This window comes from Phacochoerus africanus, chromosome 12 (assembly GCF_016906955.1).
Source record: "Phacochoerus africanus isolate WHEZ1 chromosome 12, ROS_Pafr_v1, whole genome shotgun sequence".
Taxonomy (NCBI): domain Eukaryota; kingdom Metazoa; phylum Chordata; class Mammalia; order Artiodactyla; family Suidae; genus Phacochoerus; species Phacochoerus africanus.
The window spans coordinates 29,127,501-29,147,148 of NC_062555.1; the positions used below are offsets into that span (position 1 = coordinate 29,127,501).

Consider the following 19,648-nt stretch of genomic DNA (forward strand, 5'->3'; position numbering starts at 1 on the left):
CCAATAAAATGTCGTTTACAGAGTTCCCATCGTGGCTCAGTGGTTAACAAATCCGACTAGGAACCATGAGGTTGAGGGTTCGATCCCTGGCCTCGCTCAGTGGGTTAAGGATCCGGCGTGGCCGTGAGCTGTGGCATAGGTCACAGATGCAGCTCGGATCTGGCATTGCTGTGGCTGTGGTGTAGGTTGCAGATGCAACTCGGATCCTGCGTTGCTCTGGCGTAGGCTGGCAGCTTCAGCTCTGATTAGACCCCTGGCCTGGGAACCTCCATATGCTGCAGGAGCAGCCCTAGAAAAGACAAAAAAACACAAAATAAATAAATAAAATGTTGTTTATGATAATAGACTGCACCAGGTTTGGCCTGGAGCCACCATTGCAGACTTGGGCTAGAAGGAGGTTTAGGGGTGCGGTCTGGGTGGGGCAGAGGGCTGGGGCAGTGGGCAGCTGGCCAAGGCATACCCTGGGCCTGCACAGCTGGGCACCAGCCCGCCCACCCCAGAGATGGGGTGGAGATCTTGAGTGGACGGAGGTCCCTGGGGAGCGCTGACCAAGGGTACGGCTATGGTCCTGGAAATACCTAGAATGGGGCCCTGACTGCTGTCAAGAGTCCTTGTGACCTATGCAGACGGCCCTCCCCTGAGGCAGGAGGCCCCCAGCCTTAGCAGTGACTGAGGTCTCATCTCCCGCTGATGCCCTTGGAAGAAAACCCAAAGCCAATGCCCTGAGGTCGTGTGGCTGGTGGGGAGCTCCCTGTTTGGAAGTCTCTGCTGGGGAGGAATCCTCTCAGACAGAATTCCGTCATTTCTTTCGGGGCATCCCTCTCTTTCTTTTTTCTTTTTCTTTCTTCCTTTCTTTCTTTCTTTTTTTTTTTGCTTTTTAGGACCGCACTTGCCGCACATGGAGGTTCCCAGGCTAGGGGTCCAATTGGAGCTACAGCTTCAGGCCTACACCACAGCCACAGCAGCAAGGGATCAGAGCCCCGTCTGCAACCTACACCACAGCTCACAGCAGCAGTGGATCCTTAACTCCCTGAGCAAGGTCAGGGATTGAACCCGTGTCCTCATGGAACTTCCTCAGGTTTGTTATCATGGGGCCATGATGGGAACTCCACCTGTGTCTTTTCTACCCTGAGGCCTCTGCATGTGCTGTTCCCTCTCCCTGAAACACTCTTCCTTTGTCTTTGCTTCGCTTTAACGTGCTTGTCCTGCCACTTTCTCCAGGAAGCCTCCCTGGATTGTCTCATCTTGAAGTTGGGTCGGGTGGCCCGTGTGTTCCCGTTTAGCTCTGCCAGTCCCTACGCAGGCCTTTATCGTGCTTCGCTGCAATCCTGTGCTTGCCTGGCCGTCTGCTAGAATGTGAGTCAGGCTGAGGACTCTGATGGTAGAGGCCCCTGCTCCGTGCTGGCAGGCAGCAGCAGCTCAGCAAATTCCAACCAAACGAACACGTGAATCTCACCCATATGCTGGCCAGAGCCTTCCTGTCACTATTATGGGAATAAATGTATTCTCTTTAAATGGCCCAAGAAGTTTGAGGGGACAGAGGTCTTCTTTTCCGAATACTGGGGTCCCCTCTTGGTGGTGAGTGTGGAGCCAAAGGACAACCAAGCCAGAGCTGGGGTGGAGGGGGGAGCAGTAGTGAGACCACCAGGCCCTTGCCCAAAGCCCGTCTCCCACAGCCAGACGGGGGAGGCTTTAAGCTGTGGGCTCATGCATATTCATGAGGTGCCTGGGAAGGGACAGAGTCCCTGCTTCAGCAGATTGATGTCACCAGGGTCAAAAAGGTCGCCGACCCCCCTCAGGTCCCAGCTGATCTGGAGGTTGGGGCTTCAGGCTAATCTTTACCGTGGAAACAAGCCAGAGTGCTTACCTCTGATGGATGGTCTTTGCCGCTGTTACTTCTCGGCCTGATGGCGGGTGTTCTTTTGTTCCTTGAGATCAGTATGACAGAGACCCGTTCAAAGGCAGGGTCGGTGGCCAGACCCAGCTCAGATCAGCACAGCTTAGGAAAGTGGCTTCTGTTACGTCCAGGGAGCCACGCCGGTTCTCTTTCCTGGGGACCACCCCCCTACCCCCTGCATCTGCTTACAGTCCTTTCTCTGCTGAGAGAATCAGCCTTCCCTTTCCGCTCGTTTCCGAGAATTGATGGCTGCGCACATGTCTGCGTGGGCTGGACAGAGGCGGGCACCTTGTCTTAGTGGCCTTCGTGTGGGGAGGGGGGTGGTGGAGGGATGTTTTCCTGGACTCTGCCTGGAAGCGAGACTTCCTGTCTCCCTCTGGACCCTGTTTTCCTGGGACTTAGTTTCCCCTGGATAAACAGGGAGGTACTGTGTTCGTGGTGTGTGTGTGTTTGTGGTACGTGTGGGGGGAGGTGGGTGTGTGTGCATTTGTGGTGTGTGTGTGTGTTCATGGTGTGTGTGTGTGTTCATGGTGTGTGTATTCGTGGTGTGTGTCTGTGTTCACGGTGTGTGTGGGGGGATGTGGGTGTGTATGTTCCTGGTGTCTGTGTGTGTTCAGCTGTGTGTGTGTTCTGCTGTGTGTGTGTTGATGGTGTGTGTGGGGGATGAGGGGGGTGTGTGCTTGTGGTGTGTGTGTTTTTGTGGTGTGTGTGTGTGTTCGTGGTGTGTATGTGTGTTCACGGTGTGTGTGGGGGGATGTGGGTGTGTGTGTTCTGCTGTGTGTGTGTTGATGGTGTGTGTGTATTCATGGTGTGTGGGGGGGATGAGGGGGGTGTGTGCTTGTGGTATGTGTGTTTTTGTGGTGTGTGTGTGTTCGTGGTGTGTATGTGTGTTCTGGTGTGTGTGTGTGTGTTCGTGGTGTGTGTGTGGGGGGATGTGTGTGTTGGGGGGGTAGGTGTGTGTGGGGGGGCTGAAGGGCCCTCAGGAGAGAGAACTGCCCCCTCTGGAGTGGTTGGAGTGGTTTCCTTTTGAAAGGGGAGTTTCCGAGCTCACGTATGTTTTAGAGACCTCCGGTTGTCACCGGGATTAGTTACCTGCCACCCCCCTCAACTGGGGACACGTGGGCTGGGGCTGGGGCTCTGCAGTAGCCCCGGGCCCGGGAGCGTCTCCCAAAGAACAAGCAGAACTGCGGCACTTCCGGATGGCATCCTGCCCACTGTTCCAATTTCCCCAGGGAACAGGAAGGGCAGAGATGGGCACCGAAGAGCTGGGCAGCCTGGGATGCAGGTTGAAGAAAGTCAGGTCAAAGCCCATGAGAATTTGAGTTCAAATCACAGCCTTCCACGCCCCCTACCACCCTCCTGCCCCCGCTCGTCCCTCTCAAGGTGGCTGTTGCAGCGCTGGCGCCGTCCAGGCTGCTGTGACCACCGTGTGTGGAGAAGCCGCTGCATCTTCGAGTGTTGGGTGCTGCAGGCAGGAAGGGTGGGGGTGCAGTGCCATCCAGCCTGTTCTGGAGCTTTTTCCACCCACACCACCCCCTCACCTCTTTGGGAAACCAGACTGGTGCACCTCTCCTTTGGGGCCAATCGTCATGGTCGCAGTCCCAGCCCCAGGGCAACACTGGCCTGTGACCAGGGACTGGCCCCCTCTTTTGATTTCAGGGCCCCATGCCTTTGATGCGATCAGCTCTGAGGATTCTCAGGGGGCACAAGCTCCACCAGGCCTTGGTGACAAGCAAGGCCTGTGGATGGGGTATTAAAGACAGATGGTATAGGAGCTCCCGCTGTGGCTCAGCAGTAATGAACCTAACTAGCATCCATGAAGACGCAGGTTTGATCCCTGGCCTCGCTCAGCGGGTTAAGCATCTGGCGTTTGCATGAGCTATGGTGTAGGTCACAGACACAACTCTGATGCAGCATTACTGTGGCTGTGGCATAGGCCAGCAGCTGCAGCTCCAGTTCAACCCCTAGCCCGGGAACCTCCCTATGCTGCAGGTGCGGCCCTAAAGAAAAAAAAAAAAAGAGAGATGGCACAAATACACGAGGCTCCTTCCACCCCTGACCCTCCCCTCTGCTCTCTCAGCTCACCTCTGGGGCCCTGGACACAGGAGCCTGACTGGCCCAGATTCCCAAGTGTTCCCATGTCCCCGGCTCCCCCCAGCTTGGAGACTGGCTCCCACTCCTCCAGGCTGTTCCTGGGCCCACTCGTCTTCTCCCCTCACCAGTGTCCCTGGCAGGAAAAGCTGACGAAGCAATTAAGAGTCTGGGCAGCTCATTAAACGCTAGAGCTAAGAGGTGCTAAACCTTCTCCAGCCGGTCAAGGGCAGCTGCCTGTCGATCATTCAGGAGCAAAGATGAGCCCGGTCTCCAGCCTCCCACCACGCCACCCACTGTGCCCGCCCCCCCCACGCGCCCTGTGGAGTCATCTGTGAGCCTGTGATGGGATCCATCTCCTGGGGCAGCTGCCCTGAGGCTGAGTGATTCCTGGGTGGAACGCAGGATGGGAGCAGCGGGGTAACCAGAGGGGCAAGGGTGTTATCTGAGTGGGGGGGAGGGCAGGGCACCCAGGCTGGCCTGGCTCGCTGCCATGCCTGTGTGATGCTGGGATGATGGGGGGCGGGGGGGGGCACTAGGTCAGGAGGAATTAACAGTGGAAGGGTTCTGGCAGAGAAGCCTTCACAAGATTTGAGGGTTGGTACTTGATAGAAAGAAGGTGACCCTGATTCAGGGCAGATTATATGACCTCAGAACAGAGCTCCCAGGCGACCAGGGGGCCTGGGCTGGAAGGACTGCCGTCCTTGGAGGTTTCCTGGCCGGGGGAGCAGTCCAGCGGCACGAGAGGCTTCTCTCCAGATCAGACCCAGGAGAAGTGTATGTGTATGTGTGTGTGTGGTGTGTGTGTGGTGGGGTTGGCATGGGGGGTGTCCAGATGCAGACATGAGACTTTGCTGCCCAGGACGGACCACAGCCGCAGCGGCTTCTGCCATGAGCTGCATCGTGTGGGCTGCACCTGTGCCATCGTCAGTATTTGAAAAAGCCTGTTTCTCTGTCCTCTGGGGCAGCGCTTCCACGCCACCCCCGCCACGAGTCCCCTCCCATCATGTCCCCCTCTCTCAGCCTCTCGACTCTTCAGGCTGCCAGCCTCCCTCTCCTCCCACCAGCACCATCCACCTCCATCAAGGCCCCTCCAGGCCCCTTTGTTCTGGCCGCAGCCCCTCCAGACCTGCAGCCCCTTGGCCATGGAGTCAGCACTGCTGGATGGGCACGAGGTCACGGCTCAGGGCACTGCAGGCTCAGCGGTGACAAACCGCCTGGGGTTTCATCGTCCCTCATCAAGTATGGTTGAGTTGGGCTCCATCCATGGGTAACAGACACAGTTCTGTCCCCAGAGCTTCCAGTGAGAGACAAACCTTTGAAATAACTACCCCACAGGTAACGACAAGCCATGCAAGCCAGCCAACCCCGTCTATCCCACCCTAGGTGTCCGGGGGTCTGCCTGCCACACCTGCCTCCACTGCCCCTGGGGCCCATCTCTCACTGGATTATTTCAGGGCTGCCTGTCTGCTCCCTCTGCGTCCACTCTAACTTCCCTTCAGCCAATTTGCTACCCAGCAGCCAGAAGCGTTCTTTAAAAACACATGTCAGGCCGACCGACACAGAAGCTTCCCATCTTTCTCAGGGTAAAACGCAAGCCACCGCCATGGCCCACAGCCCTACTGAGCAATGACCCTCCGTCTTGTTCATAGTAAAAGTGGTATTTAAACCTGGGTTGGATCCAGGAGTCCACACCTCTCCACTAAGCATAGAACCAGCCCCTGTTACTAAGGAGGAAAGTGATGTTTCATAATTTGATGATTAGGCTGTGTGGGCGTGGCTGGGAAAAGACACCTGCACTTAGCTGCACGATGGCAAACGCTGGGACCGAACCCTGCACTCCTTCTAGAAAATCAGAAACATCCCCCAAAGACAAAAAAAAAAAAAAAAATTGGAGTTCCCGTCGTGGTGCAGTGGTTAACGAATCTGACTAGGAACCATGAGGTTGTGGGTTCGATCCCTGCCCTTGCTCAGTGGGTTAACGATCCAGCATTGCTGTGAGCTGTGGTGTAGGTCGCAGACCCGGCTCGGATCCTGTGTTGCTGTGGCTCTGGCGTAGGCTGGCAGCTATAGCTCCGATTAGACCCCTAGCCTCAGGTCATCAGGCTCCCAGTCCACGGAGCCACCAGGCCAGGGCCTCATCAGGAATTCCTCCGGGAGCACAGATCCATCACCAGGCAGTAAAGCCCTTTTCTGCCATGGGCATTAATGAGATCCAGCCAGCTCCCGTCAATCTCCCAGGAGCAAGTGTCTAACAATGACCTAAGGCTGGCAGGTGGCCCCCTGGGATGCGATCCAGGGGGAGCCCACGCATGGACTGCCTGGAGCATCTTCCAGAATTAACTGTGAGGCAGTGGGAGGCAGGAGTGTCTTAGGAAAGGGGAAATGGGGACACAGGGGGAAGCGCAGCTCTGGGCCCTGAGATCACGGGAGGATGCTGGCTGGGCCTTTGGAAGGAATAGCACCAAAGTGTCACTGAGCTGACAAACCGAAGGGCTCTGTCACTTTCCTCATGACCAGCAGCAGCAGAGTACAGGCAGGATTCTCAGGGGGTTGGGGAGTCAGGGGATTCTCTTCCTCTCTCTTCCTCCTTCTTTCCTCCCTTTTTTTTTTTTTTGGTTTTTTAGGGCTACACCTGAGTCATATGGAGGTTCCTTGGCTAGGGGTCAAATTGGAGCTGTAGACGCTGGCCTACACCACAACCATAGCAATGTCAAATCTGAGTCGCATCTGCTACCTACACTACAGCTCACAGCAACACCGGATCCTTAACCCTTTGATCGGGCCCGGGGATCGAACCTGCCTCCTCATGGATCCTGTTCAAGTGTGTTAACAACTGAGCCACGACGGGAATGCCCCACTTCTCTTTCTTTCCCTTCCATCTTTCCTTCCTAGGAGGAAGTTCTGTAGGGGGAATTGGACAGGCTTGCAGGCAGGCAGACCTGAAACTCTTGTTTTATAAACGGAGAAGCCCCAGTTCGGAGGGACAAAGGGGAGTGTCTGTCCGGCTCCCTTCCCGGCTCTGCCTCTGCGTCGGTCAGGGCCCCCCTCTCCTCTCAGTGTCTCAGCTTCTCGGCAGAATGGGGACAGGAATGCCCCCTGGCAGGAGAGCTGTGGGCCTGCAGGTGCCCACAAGTGTAAGAGCGCAGATGGCATCTGGCATGAGGTTGGAGCACTTGGCTCCTGTCCTGGCCAAGGTCGTCACGTCCACCTGACCCCTCCACCACCCGTTGGACTCTGACAGCAGTGAACACACCCCCCCCCCCCGCCCCCGCCCCCATGGTCTTGGATTGAATCTTTGGAAAAGAAACCAAACATTTATTTGGAGCCACAATTGAGAAATTAACCAGATGGGGACCAATTGCAGTGAAAACATCTGGGGGAGGTTAAAGAGGTGACGTTGGTCTGAGACACTAAGACCCCAGGCTGGCTCTTCCTCCTGGGGACAAATGCCTTGTGTGTCACCAAATGGTCCACATACAGCACGGTCCCCATTCTTATGTGGCCATGTCTAATGTCCTCCTGTTCTTCTGCTGCTCTAGCCTTTGTGGATTTCTTAAATTTTTTTCTTTTTAGGGCCGCACCCTTGGGATACAGAAATTCCCAGGCTAGGGGTCTAATTGGAGCTACAGCTGCCAACCTACGCCACAGCCAGAGCCACCACAGGATCCGAGCTGCATCTGAGACCTATACCACACACAGCTCATGGCAATGCCGGATCCTTAACCCACTGAGCAAGGCCAGAGATCAAACCTGCCTCCTCATGGATACTAGTGGGATTCATTTCCACTGCACCACAACAGGAACGCGTTCTTCCATGTAAACAATCCTCCAGAATGGGGAGGGTGGACAGGTCTGGTGACTGTGCAACAGCTTGGGAGTGACACAGTTGGGACAGGAAGGACCACTCTATTAATCCCACACCCTGCCCCTCACTTTGTGCTAACAATCGCTCCCAAATTGGCTGTGTAGTTCCTAGGGGGTCCCACTCTGTTGGGAAGCTCTTTGTTCTTGGGTCTGTTTTCTTGCACAGAACCCCAACGGCATCTCCTTCCCTGCCTGTCAGTCAGACCATTACCGAAGGTCCCGAAGTGTGCCCACCAGAAATCACATAGTGGGGGTGGGAAAAGGTCTCACCCCAGTTAGGGTCCAGGGAACAGTCTGTGGATACCCGGGGAGGCGGGTTGTGGTTATTTTTCCTTTCCCTCCCTTCCTTCCTTCCTCCCTCCCTTCCTTCCTTCCTTCCCTCCTTTCTTTCTTTCCTTTTTTCTTTCTTTCTTTCATCTTTCCTTCCTTCCTTCCTGTCTTTCTTTCTTTCTTTTCTTCCTTCCTGTCTGTCTCTTTCTTTCTTTCTTTCTTTCTTTCTTTCTTTCTTTCTTTCTTTCTTTCTTTCTTTCTTTCCTTCCTTCCTTCCCTCCTTCCTGTCTGTCTGTCTTTCTTTCTTTCATCTTTCCTTCCTTCCTTCCTGTCTTTCTTTCTTTTCTTTCTTTCTTTCTTTCTTTCTTTCTTTCTTTCTTTCTTTCTTTCTTTCTTTCTTTCTTTCTTTCTTTCTTTCTTTCTTTCTTTCTTTCTTTTCTTCCTTCCTTCCTTCCTGTCTGTCTCTGTCTGTCTTTCTTTCTTTCTTTCTTTCTTTTTCTTTCTTTCGTCTTTCCTTTCTTTCTTCCTTCCTTCCCTCCTTCCTGTCTGTCTGTCTGTCTTTCTTTCTTTTTTCCTTTCTTCCTTTCTTTCCCTTTCTTTCTTTGTTTCTTTTGACTGGGCCTGCCGCATACCAGAATTCCCAGGCCAGGGATTCAACCTGCACCACAGCAGTGACCTGAGCCACAGCAGTGACAACTCCAGATCTTCAACCCATTGAACCACCAGGGAGCTCCAGGGAGGTGGTGATTCCTTCAGCCAATGACTGCCAAGCTTGTGCTCTGCTCAGTAAACAAGATGGGATCACTCATGGGGGTTGCATTTCAAGCTGGGGAGAGCGCCAAGAAACAAATGCAGGGGTGGATGGACATAGTGGGTTTGGAAAGTCAGAGAAGGTGACGAGGAGATCCCAAGGTGCCCACGGCCATGGGAGGGACCAGCTCCCCACCATCGTAGTGGAAATGGTGAGAGTAAATGTGACAACCAAGTGGCATTGTGGTACCTGGAGCCCAGCTCAGCTGCCCACCATGGATCTCAGGACCTGCTAGTTTCCATCCCTGTTTGTCAGCGAGGGCTGACCATCTGTGCCAAGCACAGCAGTGACAGGCACCATTTAAGCCCCCCAGCTGGACCGGCGCTGTCTGAGGATAGGGCGGTGCCTCTGTCACCATGCAGAGAAGGTGGGGGCTGGGTCCCCATCAGAAGAGGAGACGCAGGAGAGTCCTGTTCTTGGGTCTCTAGCAGGGGATTCACAGCCACCTTCCTCCACGGCTGAGCCTCCCAGGGACCTGAGTGCCCAGCTGGCACAGCCACACTCCCCGCTGGGTCCTGGGGCTTGGCTCGGTGCCTCCAGGCCAAGACACCATCAGGGATGGAGTTTCAGCCTGCATGTGGCCAGGCTGCTGGGAATCTGGGAGCCTGGTGCCAGACAGAGGACAGCTGATCCTGGGGAAGGAGCCACTGCCGTTAGACCCCAGGGCAGGAGGTGGCGTCAACCAGTCTCACCCCCAGGGTCCTGGTCCCAGTGGCCCATGGGCGTGGGAGCCTGAGCAATCCATACCCACTCTGGGCCTCAAGTCCATCAGTCCACAGCCTCAAGCTTTCCCCGGGGGCATGTCCAGGCTTAGGCACAGAGGCACAGGGGCTGATGTCCCAGTTCCCACGCTCGGAAGCCCCCAGCCCCCGGCTGATGTGGGAGACGCAGCCCCTCCTAAGGGGCGCCAGTCTAACGGGGGAGATAGGCCCTGACTTCAGGGTTTTCCCACTCAATTTAGCCAACACCTGACACCCCAGAGCTCTTCCTAAAATACAGTTGTATTACCTCTGGGCCTGGAAGCCTTCTGTGGCTCCTCAACGACTCCAAAATAAATACCCAACTTCCTGGCAGGGCACCAAAGTCACTACAAACACCCAGAGTGAGCGGCAGGTGGCAGGCTGCTGCTCAAAGGCTTTTTTCAACCCGGATGCTCCCTCGAGGGCACCTGCTCATCTGCATTGAAGCAGAGCCTCCTTTGCTCAAAGGGAACACGACCTTGGGAGACAGGGTAGCTTTGCTTTTAACCACCTGCCAACCCGGGAGCTGTGGGCTCTGGAGAACATGCAGCTCTGGGTACCAGGTCAGGGTGGGCTGGGGAACCCCGGGCTTGGAGGAAGGCTGCGTGCACCCCCAAGTGGCCTGAGGGGTGAAGGCTGACAAATCAGCGGGGAACAAGGCCTGTCCTTCACGTGGGAATCACAGAAAGGAGGCATGTCCTCCTGCAGACAGGAGCAGGGTGAACGGAGGGCCAGGAGGTGGGGAGTCTGAGTTGCAGCGGACAAGCAGGAGGTCAGAGGAGGGTGTCGGTTGGCAGAAAGGCCCTGGATGCCTCCAGGAGCTTAGACTTGGGGCAAACAGGGTCACTGCAGGGCTGTGATGTTCCTGGGGCCCAGCATCTAGGACAAGAATCTGAGCCTGGCACCCTCGCAGCTTCCAGGGGCCACCCTGGCTCCCCGCCCCATCTGTCTCAGGTCCCCTCCAGACCCACCAGGTCCCCACCTTGTTCTGGACCCAGCTCATCCCCTTGAGCAGATGGCAGGCAGAGTTGCTCAGAGCTGTGACCTGATTGGGGGGGGGGTGGATTCCAGGGAGGGAGTAGGAGGGTCTCCAGCCCCCTCCCACCTCCTGCAGGGAGAAAGCCTCTGACTCGAGACCTCACTCCACCAGGAGCAGTGGCAGCACCCTGGGGGTGGGACACAGGCATGGATGCTGCAAGGTGGCAACAGCCCCAGCGGCTGCCGTCATCACAGCTCTCCATCCCCCACCCTGCCCCCTGAGATGCCCATCCCTCGGCTGGGCTTCCAAGGACAGCGTGAGCTGGGCGCTGTGCTGAGCAACGGTGGGGGCTGGGGCTGGGGTGAGGCCGAGGCTGCTTGGACCCCTGCAGATCCCAGTGGCACGTGCTGGGGGGGCTGCCCCTTGTCAGGGCCTAAATCATCTCCAATGAACTGTCCACATGGGCCACGGGAATGAAGGAAAGGACACATTTTATACTTTTAAGCACAAGCAATGTTCATTCATGCTACACGTGGGCAGGGTACCAAGGATTAGCGGTTATAGATCCTGCTGTAATTTGTGGGCAGCAAAATTACTGTGCCTGCATTTTGTGCCTGCATGGGTTAAAAGTGTTTAAGTGGCGAAATGTAAACATTTTAAATATAACACTCGTATTTTAGCCCCTGTTTCTCCTTCCTTCCCTCCTTCCTTTTGCTGTGCTTTTGGAACGTGGAAGCTCCTGGGCCAGGGATCCAACATGTACCACACCAGTGACCTGAGCCACAGCAGTGACAATGCCAAATCCTTAACTCACTGAGCCACCCGGGAACTCCATTATCATTTCTTTCTTTTCAAAAATATCAGAAGGGGAGTTCCTGTTGTGGCACAGCGGAAACGAATCTGACTAGGAACCATGAGGTGGCGGGTTCGATCCCTGGCCTCGCTCAGTGGGTTACGGATCCTGCATTGCTGTGAGCTGTGGTGTATAGGTCGCAGACATGGCTTGGATCCTAAGTTGCTGTGGCTGTGGTGTAAATCGATGGCTATAGCTCCAATTGGACTTCTAGCCTGGGGACCTCCATATGCCACGGGAGCAGCCCTAAAAAGCAAAAAAAAACCAAAAAAAAAAAAACAAAAACCAAAAAAAAAACCAAAACAAAACCCCAAAACCAGAAGGGAGTTCCCACTGTGGTGTAGTGAGTTAAGCATGCAGCATTGTCTTTGCAGCGGCTGGGGTTCGATCCCTGGCCCGGGAACGCCCATGAGTATGGCCAGAGGAAAAAAACACCAGAGGCTTAAAAATTACAAATGGGAGTTCCTGTCGTGGTGCAGTGGTTAACGAATCCGACTAGGAACCATGAGGTTGCGGGTTCGATCCCTGCCCTTGCTCAGTGGGTTAACGATCCGGCGTTGCCATGAGCTGTGGTGTAGGTTGCAGACGCGGCTCGGATCCCGCGTTGCTGTGGCTCTGGCGAAGGCCGGTGGCTACAGCTCCGATTCGACCCCTAGCTTGGGAACCTCCATATGCTGTGGGAGCGGCCCAAGGAATGGCAAAAAGACAAAAAAAAAAATTACAAATGATTGGGCCCTTCTTAACTTCTGACAGGCCCTGATAGGACCTTTGAGGATAAGTTTCATGAGGAGAAGAGTACAACCATGAGGGGTGAAAAATGTTAGATCTAGTTTTTTAGTTTTTTGTTTTGTTTTTTTTTGTCTTTTTGTCTTTTTGCCTTTTCCAGGGGCCACTTCCTGCGGCATATGGAGGTTCCCAGGCTAAGGGTCTAATTGGAGCTGTAGCCGTTGGCCTACGCCAGAGCCACAGCAATGCAGGACCCGAGCCATGTCTGCAACCTACACCACAGCTAAGGCAACGCCAGATCCTTAACCCACTGAGCGAGGCCAGGGATCGAACCTGCAACCTCATGGTTCCTAGTCGGATTTGTTAGCCACTGCGCCATGACGGGAACTCCTAGATCTAGTTTTTAAAATTCAGAACATCAGGGCCAGGAGGCCGAGCGGCATGGAAGCAGATGGCCGGTTTCACACCGTCCTGCATCACTTACGGGCCATGTACCTCAGGACTCCCCCCCACCCTCACCCCTGCCACCCTGTGTAGCTGCTCTCAGCTCCAGCATCCTTCTCTGTAAGTGGACGTGACACTTCTGCCTCCGTTTGTCATGTGGGCAAATGAAGCACCCCAGGTCAGTGTCACAGAGCAGCTGGGGACTGCGAGGGCTGTGATCTGCTGGGACCATGTGAGGGTGGACGAGATGCTGGCTCTGTGTCACGCAGGCTCTTGAAGTAGGTGGGCTTTCGGACTGTCAGCAGGATGGGTTTCCAGCCCTCCTCCTGCAGGAATGCATCTGGGGGACGCATCTGCAGAGCAGCTCGGCAGGTGTGATGCCCAGCGCTGGAGGCTGTGCCTCTTGGCAGGCTGTGCTCCTCCCCAGGCCCCAACACCCGTCTCGGAACAGAAGGGAGCTGGGTTAGATCCATCAGAGACACAAAGAACAGAGCAGTCCCCGAGGGAGGGGGGAAAGAGGCCAAGGGGATTAAGAGGGACCCATCTCCCGCTACAAAATACACCAGCCTGGGAATGAAGGATATAGCACCAGGGGCGTGGTCAAGAGAGTGGGGACGCCTTTGCTGGGGAAGCTCGTCCTGAGGGTTGCTACCTAAGGGGCCAAATGCCACATCACCGTGTGGTGCACTCTCACTACCAGGCGGCCGTGTGTTGGCTGTTTCACTTAAAGAAAAAGATGCACACTTGGGGTTGCTGTGCTAAAGGCTCTGAAAGGTCTGAGCGTGGTGGTTGTCGTGTTGTTGCTGCTGGATGCGCTCAGAGGCTCTGTCCAGCCGTGACCCCTGGGAGGCCCCACCTGCCCGCTGAGGTCCGGCCCCTCCTGCAAACTGGGGCAGGGCCCTTCCCACCTGCTCCCGCCCTGGGGCCTCAGCTCGCTGGGCCTGCCGGGCTGGGCGCTTTCACTCAGGAGGTTTGGGCTCTGACTGGAGTTTCTCCGATGCCAAGAGTCAGCTTTCCAAGCATGAAATTGGCCTCGGGTCCCCAGGGCCACGGGGGATTCATTACACGCAGGGGGTGAGAAAGATGTGAACTGGGGCTGACCGGAGGCCGGGCTGGAGGTGGGAGCTGCGGTAAGCAGCTGTGTCTCGCACATATGCGTGCACGCGTGCGCGTGTGTGTGTGCGTGCGCACGCATGTGTGTGTGAGGGGCATGGATGGGTCCTGAGAGCAGCAGCGAGGCTGGCTGGGATGGGGCAGGGTGTTTGCACCCTTGCAGGCTCTCAGCTACTGCTTCTACCTTTGGGCTGAGGATGGGGTTGGGGGAGTGGCATCCCGTGTTCAACCCCGGGCCCAGGCATGGGCCCAAATCCCCTCTGTTGGTGACACTGCACGTGTGCGCGTGTGTCTTGTATGTGTGTCTTAATCAGAGCCGTGGCCTTCCAGCCCACCCTCCGCAGCTCCGCAGAAGTAGAGAAAGCATTGTCACAGCCTCCATGATTGCCTCCCTGGAGAAAAGCTTCTTTATGCCAACACAGAGGCAATGGCAGCCCGCCAGCGAGTTCCCTTGCTCCACTGAGTCCTGTGAAATGACCCAAGTGCACGGGGGCCTGGCCCCAGGAACCCACTCAGCAGGTCATAGGACTCTAGCAGGTTCAAGCTGGCCTGAGCCTCAGAGATCACGCCTCTCGACCCAAGCCACAGGAGCAAGACGGTCCCCATGCGGCACCTGCTGTGTAATGCACGTCCCTCTGGTGGAGGCGGGAGGGTGTTCGTACATGGTGATCATTTTTCTACCTGAAGTCACAGGGAACAGTCCATGCAGGTCCCCTGCCCAGAGCCCTTTGCCATGGAGATTCCCCTGATCAAGGAGGGCAGGGATGTGTGGTGTGTGGTGTGTGTGTGTGTGTGTGTGAAGATTTCCCCACTGGCCAACTGGGCCCTGAGAAGGCCACTGGCGAACAATCAGAACACTTGTCACTGGCTTGAGAGGCAGCCAGGAAATTCCTAGAAGGGGCTGGGCCGGGGGCTAGGGACCCTAGGTACCTCGTTTGCATGCTTTCTTACCTTCTGGCAATCACAGGGGGCAGCGCCAGCATCTGGACCAGAACATTTCATGCAGTGGAAGATTCTCACCTTCATGCGGACGGTGAAGAGGCTTGGATGCCTTTTTTTTTTTTTTTTTTTTGGTTTTTAGGGACACACTTGTGGCATATGGAAGTTCCCAGGCTAGGGATCCAATAGGAGCTACAGCTGCTGGTCTACACCACAGCCACAGCTACGCAGGAACTGAGCTGCATCTGCGACCTACACCCCAGCTTATGGCAACACCGGATCCTTAACCCACTGAGCAAGGCCAGGGATCGAACCTGCATCCTCATGGATGCTAGTCAGATTCTTTTCCGCTGAGCCACGACGGGAACTCCCTTGGCTGCCTGTTACCGGCAGTTCCTTTGCTAGAGGATAAAGAGTAAGGGACAAAGGGGAGAGGGCGAGTGAAAGCCCATGATCTCCCGCATCAGAGGCCTGGTGTTTCTACCTCTGTTCAGTGAGAAGCTCCCAGGACAGGCAGTGCAGGACTCGAGGCATATCCGGTGAGGTCTGGCCTCCCCAGGCTTGGCGGGGCAGGTCGGGGCGGAGGGGGGTGTCTGCCAGCTCCTTGGGAGCCAACAGAAGCACCTGCAACACTGGGGGTTCTGCGCTGGGCCATGCTCACAGCCTCCTCCAAGCCCCCAGGGACAATGTGGCATTGTAGCCCAGGTCCCCCATGAGAAAGGACACCGTGGGGTTACGGGACCACCCTCCTGCCCGCACTCCTGCCTCTCGTTTCCACCCTCCTTCGATCCCTTCTCTGCCCTGCTACAGAGCTGGGTTTGCAAAATGCAAAAGGGATCCCATCACCCACCTAGCTCAGGATACAGATGAAGACTCTCCAACAGCTTCCGAAGTGCACCTGTGCAAACTCACCTGGCAAGGCTCTCCTCCTGCTCTCCCAGCTCCCGGTGGGTCCCCAGGGCAGACAGGTAGTCCCTGGCTATTTGGCATTTTCGCCCTAGACTGTCAGCTCCACAGGGGCAGCGCCCCGTCTCCCGCATGTTTCCAGAAACCAAAAGAGCGCTAGACCCAGGGCCCCGCAGAGGAGGCGTCCGACACGTATGTGCTGAGGAAATGGAACTCTCTTCTGACACTCGGAGTCAGGGAATACACGGATATGCCTGTGGGTGTGTGTACACACACAACACACACATACCCCTCGGTGTAAGAGACCAGGCACCTGCCCTCTGGATCACACACAGAGGTCACTCCGTGGACTGGCCATGTGCTAATGGGCACTGGGCACGTGGACACACACACACACACACCACACACACACACGAGCAGAGCCCTGGGTGTAAGAGGCCAGGCACCTGCCCTCCTGGATCACAAGCAGAAGTCACTCTGTGGACTGACCGCATGCTAATGGGCACGTGTACACACACACACACACACACACACACACACACACACACACCTCGGTGTAAGAGGCCAGGCACCTGCCCTCCTGGATCACACATAGAGGTCACTCCGTGGACTGACCGCATGCTAATGGGCACATGTACACACGCACACACACATACACACCTCAATCTAAGAGGCTGGGCGCCTGGCCTCCTGGCTCACACGCAGAGGTCACTCCATGGGCTGGCCGTGTGCTAACGTTGTAAATACTCAGTGCCTCCCAGAAACACTGGCCCTTTTCCTTCAATTTTTGCCCAAACCCTTAATCAAGCCTTGCTTTTCGGTGGCAGCGAACCAGTTCTCTCTCCTCAAGGAGAGAGCCCATCAACGTCCCAAAGCAGACCAAGAGGCCTTGCCACCTCACCTCCTCCAGGCCTGCCTGCCCTCCACTCTCCTTAGGGAAACCTGTCGCCAGCTATGCTACCCCAATTCCCACCTTTTTTCTTTTCCTTTCTTTCTTTTTCTTTTCTTTTCTTTCTTTCTTTTTTTTTCTTTTTTTTTTTTTTTGCCATGCAGAAGTCCTGGGACCAGGGATTGAACCCTCACCATAGCAGTGACACGAGCCACAGCAGTGACAAGGCCAGGTCCTTAACCACTAGGCCACCAGGGAACTCCCCCATTCCCCACTTCTATCCTCAAAAACCCAGCCATCTCCCCTGTGCCCTTCAGCCCCAGCTCGGCTGGCGGGGCCACCCCTTCCATCCCGAGAAAGCTCACCTCCTCCTGGGAGACCTCCTGGCTGCAGGACTCCTGGAGCCCTGCCCTGCCCACACTTCCCTGTGGCAGAGCCTTTAGGCTCATGCTGGGATCTGTCCTTTAGGATCTGCTGGAGCTTTCACTAGCTCCCCAAGTTCGGGCTTGTTTGGTGCCACTTTGGATTGTGAGTCTCAAGTTGCGGGGGGGGGGGGGGCTTTATGTGTCTGCGTGCCTTATGGTGTCTGGGTCCCGAGGGCTCAGCTTAGCTGAAAAATTAAGACTTTGGGTCATGAGCAACCCCTCCACCCCGCCCCAAGAGTGGTCATCTGAACGAGGTGGCATGGAGCAGACTTGAGCAAGCTTGTGTGGTTAAGTGCTGAAGCCTCCACGAGGAGTCGGATGAGCTGATGTCACAGGACCCTTCCATCTCTGCCCTCTGGGAGGCAAGGGCATGAACCCCGGGGGGCCCTGCCCTGCCAAGCCCGGGCTGGAGGAGGAGGAGGGAGGCGGGCTGAGTGGGAGGGGCAGAGGGAGCCGTGAGTCTGCCGTGACCTACATCTGCTCCCAGCTCCAGCCCGTCCACCAGCAGTCCATTCAGAGCCGCGGGCAGCGCGCTGCAGCTGGACCCGGGGAGAAGGGAGCAACAGGGAGGCTGGAGGCCACTGTGTGCCTAGGTAAGCAGTCCCTGCACAGCTGGCTGCCCACGGGATGGAGAGGCCAGGAGACTGTCTAACTTCTCTGCTCAGGAAGGGGCAGGCGGTGGACAGGAATAAGCCCCGGACACTCTCTGGCCGGCGGATGGCGCCTGGGGGCTGGGGTTGGGGTAGGGGCAGGTACATGTCCTCCAGGACCCTCTGAGGAGAGCTCTGCAGTGAGTCTCTCTGGGTGATTCTGTCCCGGCTCTGCTTCTGGCACCGCTTGGCTGCAAATGACAACCAGCTTACAAATCTGCCCAGCTGTCCAAAAAAAAAGGACCTCAGGTCTGAGACTTACTACATCTTGATGACACATGGTCACCACTGTGTCCCTTCCCGCCTTGACTCCGATCGGTTGAGAAGCTGGATCTGCTGGATCCAAGAGCAGGTGGGGAGGGGGCGGAGGCTGCCGGGCCTGGGGGAAACCAGGCGTCCCCTGCTGGGCCCGCCGGCTGCAGTGGGGACTCCAGCTGCTGCGTGGGCAGGGAAGAATCAGGACTCTTCTCCAAAGTGGGGGAATGCAGAGGGCTCCAGGACCCCACCATGAGGACCACGGACCCTCTGGTCTCCAACCAAACCCTTGAGCCTCCATGCTATCTTTGATCTTGTGCCAAATCTGGCTTATTCCTGAAGGGATGGCTCTCAGGAGGTTGCAGTGGCTTGACACTGGCCTCCTCCGTCCTTGTGGGGGCTCTGCCTCTCCCCCTTCTCAGCTCAGGCCTGGACGCAGGAGGCTGGAGGGAGTGCCGGGTGGAGGATTAGGCTTCTTGGCGTGTGACAAACAGCCACGGAGTAAGTAACCGAGAGCCCATGTGATGGTGATGGAGCCACGAAGGTGAAAATGCTGACTCGGGCCTCTGTGCTGACTGCTCCGCGGCGGAGGTGGTGGGCAGGCGCATCCTGCTGTCCCCAGTGTGGGTGGGATGCAGCCCCTCCCGCACCGAGGGCAGCTGAGTTCCCCCGCACCCCTCGCTGAGCCATGGCTGTAGCCTGTGACCGCCCTAGAACGCGCGGCTGGCGCAGCCGTGGCATTCCAGCGCACTGGGGGGGCAGGGGCCGGGCGGTAGAGAGGACGCCTTGGGGCCAGAGTGCCAGTAGGTGGGCAGTTGTGAAATGGACGAGCGTCAGTTGGAGGTAGGAATGTGCCCTGTCATGTGAGTCTATATCGAGGGCTCTTTGGGAGTCTTCAAAATGGAACCCCTGGCCACCGGCCAGCCGCACAGGGGGTGGGGCTGCCCGCGAATTCTTTCAGACATCCCCTCCCCACTCAACTCAAGGCTCTCCTGGAGGCTCTCATCCCAGCCCCGAGCCAAGCCCCGCCCTCTCCTGGTGGCCCACGCCCTGGGCCCTGATGGATGGGAGCCATGGCGAAGGAGTCGGGGAGACCACGGAGGTGGTTGGAAGGGGCTAGAAAAGCTCGCTTGTTCACCTGACGTGATAATTCACTGGCTTCGGAGGGGCGGATGGATTTATGGGGATCCCACTGGTCTGGGCTGGACGATCTTAAGAGCCGAACAGGGATTCCTGCCCGAAGACCTGGTGATCCGGATGCCAGATTGGAGGGAGGTGGGGGGTGGAGGGCTGCGGGGACCCTGCGAGGGAATCTTGGGAGCGGGGGAGGAGCCCGGAGGCCACAGGGTGTCCCTGGAAAACTCACATTCCAAAGTCCAGGGGCCAGGCTGTGAAACAGCTGGAAGAATCCAGATGCCTGGCTTTGGTTCCCTGACGTTGGGGAAGGCTGTGTCCCACCCTCTGAGGGACCATCGGGTCTGGGTCCTCCTAGGAGGCCACCGGGACGGTCTGTAGCTCAGTTCCACAGTTTCCGGTACCTGGACAAGGTACAACCAGGACAGCAGCATCCTACACTCCCTGCTCCCTGGGTGGCGGGTGTGTGTGTGTGTGTGTGTGTGTGTGTGCGCGCGCGCGCGCACGCGCAGGAACCGGGTTAGATAAGCAATTCTGTTTTTTCCGTTCTCAGATCGGTCACCACCCCCTGCAGCCAAAGAGAAGCCAGAAGCATGGCAGGTGGGAGAAGCCCTCCCCTAGGCGTCACTAGTCCCGCATCGCGCCCACCATCGCGCCCA

General features: G+C 56.7%; 1 protein-coding gene across 1 annotated transcript in view; it reads left to right on the plus strand.

The window, feature by feature from the left end:
* The first annotated feature begins 18,958 nt into the window (after window positions 1-18,958).
* The window catches only part of IGFN1 (immunoglobulin like and fibronectin type III domain containing 1), a 30,634-nt gene continuing 29,944 nt past the window's right edge, over window positions 18,959-19,648 (plus strand). Inside the window, exons 1-2 of the mRNA XM_047754932.1 lie at window positions 18,959-19,126; window positions 19,543-19,589. Coding sequence (XP_047610888.1) covers window positions 19,113-19,126; window positions 19,543-19,589 — 61 coding nt within the window. The 5' untranslated portion in view covers window positions 18,959-19,112. The remainder of the gene's footprint in view (window positions 19,127-19,542; window positions 19,590-19,648) is intronic.